General features: G+C 39.0%; 1 protein-coding gene across 1 annotated transcript; it reads left to right on the forward strand.

Moving 5' to 3' along the window:
- Positions 1-4: 4 nt before the first annotated feature.
- On the forward strand, positions 5-931 carry LOC129759110 (probable GDP-L-fucose synthase; the record flags this gene model as incomplete). Its single annotated transcript, XM_055756529.1, has 3 exons — positions 5-142; positions 201-425; positions 490-931. Coding segments are annotated over 3 exons (738 nt in total), but the record flags the coding sequence as incomplete, so codon positions are not given.
- Between the last annotated feature and the right edge of the window lie 9903 nt (positions 932-10834).

The following is a 10834-nucleotide window of genomic DNA, read 5'->3' on the forward strand; positions in this document are numbered from 1 at the left end:
TCTTGATTTTCTCCGAAAAAACATCCAGATGAACGACAATGTGCTGCTTCTGTGTCACGAACATAAGATAAAGAAAGCTGTGTCCTGCCTGTCGACCTGTGTATTTCCAGACAAAACTAGCTATCCCATTGATGAAACTATGGTAATTTTTTTCCGTCTTTTATATTCGAACCTATCCTTATTCAAGAAATACTTCGCAGATTCACAACGGCCCACCTCACGTTTCCAACTACGGTTACAGTCACGCCAAACGACTAATCGACATTACCAATCGAGCTTATTTCGACAAATTCGGTCACATATTCACCTCGGTCATTCCGTGCAATGTATTTGGACCGAACGATAACTTTGCTCCGGGAGTTGGTCACGTTATTCCAGAAATGATTCACCGATTGCATGAAATCATGTGTATTAAGGATACAGACGTAAGTAGAATATACTAACTAACTGACTGGAGAATTTCTAAGAAATGACAATCTTTCTTTTTAGAAACCCCAAGAAGAAAAGGTATTCAACGTGTTCGGTTCCGGTAAACCACTTCGACAGTTCATCTATTCTCTGGATCTGGCCAAGCTTTTTATCTGGGTACTGAGAAACTACGATAGCGTTGATCCCATCATCCTGTCCGTGGACGAAGCGACGGAAGTGACGATAGCGCACGTGGCTCATTCGTTGGCGAAGGCTTTCGATTTCAAGGGTCGGGTGGAATTTGACACCAGCAAAGCCGATGGCCAGTACAAGAAGACGGCATCGAATGCCAAGTTGAGGAAGCTGTTGCCCGATTATCAGTTTACCGATTTTGATGTGGCCATCAAGGCCACGGTTCAATGGTACCTGGAAAACTATGATACGGCACGGAAGTGATGAATAGTTTCTGGGAAGTTATGTTTTTATGATTTTTTTTGTTTAAAATAAAAATACTGTTTATATAGATGCTTGTTGTAACTCGCAGACATCACTGTCTTCCCCTCACCGGAGTGGGCCAAATAACATTTTTTTTAACTTCAAATGACTAACTCCTATTAAAATTTATTTTTCGCAAATTTCATTTCATGACCATTTTTATTTTCAAAGTGCATTTATTTTTTCATAATTTACATTAATTTTTGAAAGTGTTTTCTGGCTTATAGAAGCCGTTTTTCGGGATTCTGAGCTTAATTTGGGATCACAACTTTAAAATGCGTTTTCTGGCCTTTAGAAGCCGTTTTTCGGGATTCTGAGCTTAATTTGGGATCACAACTTTAAAATGCGTTTTCTGGCTTATAGAAGCCGTTTTTCGGGATTCTGAGCTTAATTTGGGATCACAACTTTAAAATGCGTTTTCTGGCTTATAGAAGCCGTTTTTCGGGATTCTGAGCTTAATTTGGGATCACAACTTTAAAATGCGTTTTCTGGCCTTTAGAAGCCGTTTTTCGGGATTCTGAGCTTAATTTGGGATCAGAACTTTAAAATGCGTTTTCTGGCCTTTAGAAGCCGTTTTTCGGGATTCTGAGCTTAATTTGGGATCACAACTTTAAAATGCGTTTTCTGGCTTATAGAAGCCGTTTTTCGGGATTCTGAGCTTAATTTGGGATCACAACTTTAAAATGCGTTTTCTGGCTTATAGAAGCCGTTTTTCGGGATTCTGAGCTTAATTTGGGATTACAACTTTAAAATGCGTTTTCTGGCTTATAGAAGCCGTTTTTCGGGATTCTGAGCTTAATTTGGGATCACAACTTTAAAATGCGTTTTCTGGCCTTTAGAAGCCGTTTTTCGGGATTCTGAGCTTAATTTGGGATCACAACTTTAAAATGCGTTTTCTGGCCTTTAGAAGCCGTTTTTCTGAGCTTAATTTGGGATCACAACTTTAAAATGCGTTTTCTGGCTTATAGAAGCCGTTTTTCGGGATTCTGAGCTTAATTTGGGATCACAACTTTAAAATGCGTTTTCTGGCCTTTAGAAGCCGTTTTTCGGGATTCTGAGCTTAATTTGGGATCACAACTTTAAAATGCGTTTTCTGGCTTATAGAAGCCGTTTTTCGGGATTCTGAGCTTAATTTGGGATCACAACTTTAAAATGCGTTTTCTGGCCTTTAGAAGCCGTTTTTCGGGATTCTGAGCTTAATTTGGGATCACAACTTTAAAATGCGTTTTCTGGCCTTTAGAAGCCGTTTTTCGGGATTCTGAGCTTAATTTGGGATCACAACTTTAAAATGCGTTTTCTGGCTTATAGAAGCCGTTTTTCGGGATTCTGAGCTTAATTTGGGATCACAACTTTAAAATGCGTTTTCTGGCTTATAGAAGCCGTTTTTCGGGATTCTGAGCTTAATTTGGGATCACAACTTTAAAATGCGTTTTCTGGCTTATAGAAGCCGTTTTTCGGGATTCTGAGCTTAATTTGGGATCACAACTTTAAAATGCGTTTTCTGGCCTTTAGAAGCCGTTTTTCGGGATTCTGAGCTTAATTTGGGATCACAACTTTAAAATGCGTTTTCTGGCTTATAGAAGCCGTTTTTCGGGATTCTGAGCTTAATTTGGGATCACAACTTTAAAATGCGTTTTCTGGCCTTTAGAAGCCGTTTTTCGGGATTCTGAGCTTAATTTGGGATCACAACTTTAAAATGCGTTTTCTGGCTTATAGAAGCCGTTTTTCGGGATTCTGAGCTTAATTTGGGATCACAACTTTAAAATGCGTTTTCTGGCCTTTAGAAGCCGTTTTTCGGATTCTGAGCTTAATTTGGGATCACAACTTTAAAATGCGTTTTCTGGCTTATAGAAGCCGTTTTTTCGGGATTCTGAGCTTAATTTGGGATCACAACTTTAAAATGCGTTTTCTGGCCTTTAGAAGCCGTTTTTCGGGATTCTGAGCTTAATTTGGGATCACAACTTTAAAATGCGTTTTCTGGCTTATAGAAGCCGTTTTTCGGGATTCTGAGCTTAATTTGGGATCACAACTTTAAAATGCGTTTTCTGGCCTTTAGAAGCCGTTTTTCGGGATTCTGAGCTTAATTTGGGATCACAACTTTAAAATGCGTTTTCTGGCTTATAGAAGCCGTTTTTCGGGATTCTGAGCTTAATTTGGGATCACAACTTTAAAATGCGTTTTCTGGCTTATAGAAGCCGTTTTTCGGGATTCTGAGCTTAATTTGGGATCACAACTTTAAAATGCGTTTTCTGGCCTTTAGAAGCCGTTTTTCGGGATTCTGAGCTTAATTTGGGATCACAACTTTAAAATGCGTTTTCTGGCTTATAGAAGCCGTTTTTCGGGATTCTGAGCTTAATTTGGGATCACAACTTTAAAATGCGTTTTCTGGCCTTTAGAAGCCGTTTTTCGGGATTCTGAGCTTAATTTGGGATCACAACTTTAAAATGCGTTTTCTGGCCTTTAGAAGCCGTTTTTCGGGATTCTGAGCTTAATTTGGGATCACAACTTTAAAATGCGTTTTCTGGCTTATAGAAGCCGTTTTCGGGATTCTGAGCTTAATTTGGGATCACAACTTTAAAATGCGTTTTCTGGCTTATAGAAGCCGTTTTTCGGATTCTGAGCTTAATTTGGGATCACAACTTTAAAATGCGTTTTCTGGCTTATAGAAGCCGTTTTTCGGGATTCTGAGCTTAATTTGGGATCACAACTTTAAAATGCGTTTTCTGGCCTTTAGAAGCCGTTTTTCGGGATTCTGAGCTTAATTTGGGATCACAACTTTAAAATGCGTTTTCTGGCCTTTAGAAGCCGTTTTTCTGAGCTTAATTTGGGATCACAACTTTAAAATGCGTTTTCTGGCTTATAGAAGCCGTTTTTCGGGATTCTGAGCTTAATTTGGGATCACAACTTTAAAATGCGTTTTCTGGCCTTTAGAAGCCGTTTTTCGGGATTCTGAGCTTAATTTGGGATCACAACTTTAAAATGCGTTTTCTGGCTTATAGAAGCCGTTTTTCGGGATTCTGAGCTTAATTTGGGATCACAACTTTAAAATGCGTTTTCTGGCTTATAGAAGCCGTTTTTCGGGATTCTGAGCTTAATTTGGGATCACAACTTTAAAATGCGTTTTCTGGCCTTTAGAAGCCGTTTTTCGGGATTCTGAGCTTAATTTGGGATCACAACTTTAAAATGCGTTTTCTGGCCTTTAGAAGCCGTTTTTCGGGATTCTGAGCTTAATTTGGGATCACAGCTTCAAAATGCGTTTTCTGGCTTATAGAAGCCGTTTTTCGGGATTCTGAGCTTAATTTGGGATCACAACTTTAAAATGCGTTTTCTGGCTTATAGAAGCCGTTTTTCGGGATTCTGAGCTTAATTTGGGATCACAACTTTAAAATGCGTTTTCTGGCTTATAGAAGCCGTTTTTCGGGATTCTGAGCTTAATTTGGGATCACAACTTTAAAATGCGTTTTCTGGCCTTTAGAAGCCGTTTTTCGGGATTCTGAGCTTAATTTGGGATCACAACTTTAAAATGCGTTTTCTGGCTTATAGAAGCCGTTTTTCGGGATTCTGAGCTTAATTTGGGATCACAACTTTAAAATGCGTTTTCTGGCCTTTAGAAGCCGTTTTTCGGGATTCTGAGCTTAATTTGGGATCACAACTTTAAAATGCGTTTTCTGGCTTATAGAAGCCGTTTTTTCGGGATTCTGAGCTTAATTTGGGATCACAACTTTAAAATGCGTTTTCTGGCCTTTAGAAGCCGTTTTTCGGGATTCTGAGCTTAATTTGGGATCACAACTTTAAAATGCGTTTTCTGGCCTTTAGAAGCCGTTTTTCGGGATTCTGAGCTTAATTTGGGATCACAACTTTAAAATGCGTTTTCTGGCTTATAGAAGCCGTTTTTTCGGGATTCTGAGCTTAATTTGGGATCACAACTTTAAAATGCGTTTTCTGGCCTTAGAAGCCGTTTTTCGGGATTCTGAGCTTAATTTGGGATCACAACTTTAAAATGCGTTTTCTGGCTTATAGAAGCCGTTTTTCGGGATTCTGAGCTTAATTTGGGATCACAACTTTAAAATGCGTTTTCTGGCCTTTAGAAGCCGTTTTTCGGGATTCTGAGCTTAATTTGGGATCACAACTTTAAAATGCGTTTTCTGGCCTTTAGAAGCCGTTTTTCGGGATTCTGAGCTTAATTTGGGATCACAACTTTAAAATGCGTTTTCTGGCTTATAGAAGCCGTTTTTCGGATTCTGAGCTTAATTTGGGATCACAACTTTAAAATGCGTTTTCTGGCTTATAGAAGCCGTTTTTCGGGATTCTGAGCTTAATTTGGGATCACAACTTTAAAATGCGTTTTTCTGGCCTTTAGAAGCCGTTTTTCGGGATTCTGAGCTTAATTTGGGATCACAACTTTAAAATGCGTTTTCTGGCTTATAGAAGCCGTTTTTCGGGATTCTGAGCTTAATTTGGGATCACAACTTTAAAATGCGTTTTCTGGCCTTTAGAAGCCGTTTTTCGGGATTCTGAGCTTAATTTGGGATCACAACTTTAAAATGCGTTTTCTGGCCTTTAGAAGCCGTTTTTCGGATTCTGAGCTTAATTTGGGATCACAACTTTAAAATGCGTTTTCTGGCTTATAGAAGCCGTTTTTCGGGATTCTGAGCTTAATTTGGGATCACAACTTTAAAATGCGTTTTCTGGCCTTTAGAAGCCGTTTTTCGGATTCTGAGCTTAATCTGGGATCACAACTTTAAAATGCGTTTTCTGGCCTTTAGAAAGCCGTTTTTCGGGATTCTGAGCTTAATTTGGGATCACAACTTTAAATGCGTTTTCTGGCTTATAGAAGCCGTTTTTCGGGATTCTGAGCTTAATTTGGGATTACAACTTTAAAATGCGTTTTCTGGCTTATAGAAGCCGTTTTTCGGGATTCTGAGCTTAATTTGGGATCACAACTTTAAAATGCGTTTTCTGGCCTTTAGAAGCCGTTTTTCGGGATTCTGAGCTTAATTTGGGATCACAACTTTAAAATGCGTTTTCTGGCCTTTAGAAGCCGTTTTTCTGAGCTTAATTTGGGATCACAACTTTAAAATGCGTTTTCTGGCTTATAGAAGCCGTTTTTCGGGATTCTGAGCTTAATTTGGGATCACAACTTTAAAATGCGTTTTCTGGCCTTTAGAAGCCGTTTTTCGGGATTCTGAGCTTAATTTGGGATCACAACTTTAAAATGCGTTTTCTGGCTTATAGAAGCCGTTTTCGGGATTCTGAGCTTAATTTGGGATCACAACTTTAAAATGCGTTTTCTGGCCTTTAGAAGCCGTTTTTCGGGATTCTGAGCTTAATTTGGGATCACAACTTTAAAATGCGTTTTCTGGCCTTTAGAAGCCGTTTTTCGGGATTCTGAGCTTAATTTGGGATCACAACTTTAAAATGCGTTTTCTGGCTATAGAAGCCGTTTTTCGGGATTCTGAGCTTAATTTGGGATCACAACTTTAAAATGCGTTTTCTGGCCTTTAGAAGCCGTTTTTCGGGATTCTGAGCTTAATTTGGGATCACAACTTTAAAATGCGTTTTCTGGCTTATAGAAGCCGTTTTTCGGGATTCTGAGCTTAATTTGGGATCACAACTTTAAAATGCGTTTTCTGGCCTTTAGAAGCCGTTTTTCGGGATTCTGAGCTTAATTTGGGATCACAACTTTAAAATGCGTTTTCTGGCCTTTAGAAGCCGTTTTTCGGGATTCTGAGCTTAATTTGGGATCACAACTTTAAAATGCGTTTTCTGGCTTATAGAAGCCGTTTTTCGGGATTCTGAGCTTAATTTGGGATCACAACTTTAAAATGCGTTTTCTGGCTTATAGAAGCCGTTTTTCGGGATTCTGAGCTTAATTTGGGATCACAACTTTAAATGCGTTTTCTGGCCTTTAGAAGCCGTTTTTCGGGATTCTGAGCTTAATTTGGGATCACAACTTTAAAATGCGTTTTCTGGCTTATAGAAGCCGTTTTTCGGATTCTGAGCTTAATTTGGGATCACAACTTTAAAATGCGTTTTCTGGCCTTTAGAAGCCGTTTTTCGGGATTCTGAGCTTAATTTGGGATCACAACTTTAAAATGCGTTTTCTGGCCTTTAGAAGCCGTTTTTCGGGATTCTGAGCTTAATTTGGGATCACAACTTTAAAATGCGTTTTCTGGCTTATAGAAGCCGTTTTTCGGGATTCTGAGCTTAATTTGGGATCACAACTTTAAAATGCGTTTTCTGGCCTTTAGAAGCCGTTTTTCGGGATTCTGAGCTTAATTTGGGATCACAACTTTAAAATGCGTTTTCTGGCTTATAGAAGCCGTTTTTCGGGATTCTGAGCTTAATTTGGGATCACAACTTTAAAATGCGTTTTCTGGCCTTTAGAAGCCGTTTTCGGGATTCTGAGCTTAATTTGGGATCACAACTTTAAAATGCGTTTTCTGGCTTATAGAAGCCGTTTTTCGGGATTCTGAGCTTAATTTGGGATCACAACTTTAAAATGCGTTTTCTGGCCTTTAGAAGCCGTTTTTCGGGATTCTGAGCTTAATTTGGGATCACAACTTTAAAATGCGTTTTCTGGCTTATAGAAGCCGTTTTTCGGGATTCTGAGCTTAATTTGGGATCACAACTTTAAAATGCGTTTTCTGGCCTTTAGAAGCCGTTTTTCGGGATTCTGAGCTTAATTTGGGATCACAACTTTAAAATGCGTTTTCTGGCTTATAGAAGCCGTTTTTCGGGATTCTGAGCTTAATTTGGGATCACAACTTTTAAAATGCGTTTTCTGGCTTATAGAAGCCGTTTTTCGGGATTCTGAGCTTAATTGGGATCACAACTTTAAAATGCGTTTTCTGGCCTTTAGAAGCCGTTTTTCGGGATTCTGAGCTTAATTTGGGATCACAACTTTAAAATGCGTTTTCTGGCCTTTAGAAGCCGTTTTTCGGGATTCTGAGCTTAATTTGGGATCACAACTTTAAAATGCGTTTTCTGGCTTATAGAAGCCGTTTTTCGGGATTCTGAGCTTAATTTGGGATCACAACTTTAAAATGCGTTTTTCTGGCTTATAGAAGCCGTTTTTCGGGATTCTGAGCTTAATTTGGGATCACAACTTTAAAATGCGTTTTCTGGCCTTTAGAAGCCGTTTTTCGGGATTCTGAGCTTAATTTGGGATCACAACTTTAAAATGCGTTTTCTGGCTTATAGAAGCCGTTTTTCGGGATTCTGAGCTTAATTTGGGATCACAACTTTAAAATGCGTTTTCTGGCCTTTAGAAGCCGTTTTTCGGGATTCTGAGCTTAATTTGGGATCACAACTTTAAAATGCGTTTTCTGGCTTATAGAAGCCGTTTTTCGGGATTCTGAGCTTAATTTGGGATCACAACTTTAAAATGCGTTTCTGGCCTTTAGAAGCCGTTTTTCGGGATTCTGAGCTTAATTTGGGATCACAACTTTAAAATGCGTTTTCTGGCTTATAGAAGCCGTTTTTCGGGATTCTGAGCTTAATTTGGGATCACAACTTTAAAATGCGTTTTCTGGCCTTTAGAAGCCGTTTTTCGGGATTCTGAGCTTAATTTGGGATCACAACTTTAAAATGCGTTTTCTGGCTTATAGAAGCCGTTTTTCGGGATTCTGAGCTTAATTTGGGATCACAACTTTAAAATGCGTTTTCTGGCCTTTAGAAGCCGTTTTTCGGGATTCTGAGCTTAATTTGGGATCACAACTTTAAAATGCGTTTTCTGGCTTATAGAAGCCGTTTTTCGGGATTCTGAGCTTAATTTGGGATCACAACTTTAAAATGCGTTTTCTGGCCTTTAGAAGCCGTTTTTCGGGATTCTGAGCTTAATTTGGGATCACAACTTTAAAATGCGTTTTCTGGCTTATAGAAGCCGTTTTTCGGGATTCTGAGCTTAATTTGGGATCACAACTTTAAAATGCGTTTTCTGGCCTTTAGAAGCCGTTTTTCGGGATTCTGAGCTTAATTTGGGATCACAACTTTAAAATGCGTTTTCTGGCTTATAGAAGCCGTTTTTCGGGATTCTGAGCTTAATTTGGGATCACAACTTTAAAATGCGTTTTCTGGCTTATAGAAGCCGTTTTTCGGGATTCTGAGCTTAATTTGGGATCACAACTTTAAAATGCGTTTTCTGGCCTTTAGAAGCCGTTTTTCGGGATTCTGAGCTTAATTTGGGATCACAACTTTGCGTTTTCTGGCCTTTAGAAGCCGTTTTTCGGGATTCTGAGCTTAATTTGGGATCACAACTTTAAAATGCGTTTTCTGGCTTATAGAAGCCGTTTTTCGGGATTCTGAGCTTAATTTGGGATCACAACTTTAAAATGCGTTTTCTGGCCTTTAGAAGCCGTTTTTCGGGATTCTGAGCTTAATTTGGGATCACAACTTTAAAATGCGTTTTCTGGCTTATAGAAGCCGTTTTTCGGGATTCTGAGCTTAATTTGGGATCACAACTTTAAAATGCGTTTTCTGGCCTTTAGAAGCCGTTTTTCGGATTCTGAGCTTAATTTGGGATCACAACTTTAAAATGCGTTTTCTGGCTTATAGAAGCCGTTTTTCGGGATTCTGAGCTTAATTTGGGATCACAACTTTAAAATGCGTTTTCTGGCTTTAGAAGCCGTTTTTCGGGATTCTGAGCTTAATTTGGGATCACAACTTTAAAATGCGTTTTCTGGCTTATAGAAGCCGTTTTCGGGATTCTGAGCTTAATTTGGGATCACAACTTTAAAATGCGTTTTCTGGCCTTTAGAAGCCGTTTTCGGGATTCTGAGCTTAATTTGGGATCACAACTCTAAAATGCGTTTTCTGGCTTTAGAAGCCGTTTTTCGGGATTCTGAGCTTAATTTGGGATCACAACTTTAAAATGCGTTTTCTGGCTTATAGAAGCCGTTTTTCGGGATTCTGAGCTTAATTTGGGATCACAACTTTAAAATGCGTTTTCTGGCCTTTAGAAGCCGTTTTTCGGGATTCTGAGCTTAATTTGGGATAACAACTTTAAAATGCGTTTTCTGGCTTATAGAAGCCGTTTTTCGGGATTCTGAGCTTAATTTGGGATCACAACTTTAAAATGCGTTTTCTGGCCTTTAGAAGCCGTTTTTCGGGATTCTGAGCTTAATTTGGGATCACAACTTTAAATGCGTTTTCTGGCTTATAGAAGCCGTTTTTCGGGATTCTGAGCTTAATTTGGGATCACAACTTTAAAATGCGTTTTCTGGCCTTTAGAAGCCGTTTTTCGGGATTCTGAGCTTAATTTGGGATCACAACTTTAAAATGCGTTTTCTGGCTTATAGAAGCCGTTTTTCGGGATTCTGAGCTTAATTTGGGATCACAACTTTAAATGCGTTTTCTGGCCTTTAGAAGCCGTTTTTCGGGATTCTGAGCTTAATTTGGGATCACAACTTTAAAATGCGTTTTCTGGCTTATAGAAGCCGTTTTTCGGGATTCTGAGCTTAATTTGGGATCACAACTTTAAAATGCGTTTTCTGGCCTTTAGAAGCCGTTTTTCGGGATTCTGAGCTTAATTTGGGATCACAACTTTAAAATGCGTTTTCTGGCTTATAGAAACCGTTTTTCGGGATTCTGAGCTTAATTTGGGATCACAACTTTAAAATGCGTTTTCTGGCTTTAGAAGCCGTTTTTCGGGATTCTGAGCTTAATTTGGGATCACAACTTTAAAATGCGTTTTCTGGCTTATAGAAGCCGTTTTTCGGGATTCTGAGCTTAATTTGGGATCACAACTTTAAAATGCGTTTTCTGGCCTTTAGAAGCCGTTTTTCGGGATTCTGAGCTTAATTTGGGATCACAACTTTAAAATGCGTTTTCTGGCTTATAGAAGCCGTTTTTCGGGATTCTGAGCTTAATTTGGGATCACAACTTTAAAATGCGTTTTCTGGCTTATAGAAGCCGTTTTTCGGGATTCTGA

Source organism: Uranotaenia lowii, unplaced genomic scaffold (assembly GCF_029784155.1).
Source record: "Uranotaenia lowii strain MFRU-FL unplaced genomic scaffold, ASM2978415v1 HiC_scaffold_1059, whole genome shotgun sequence".
NCBI lineage: Eukaryota > Metazoa > Arthropoda > Insecta > Diptera > Culicidae > Uranotaenia > Uranotaenia lowii.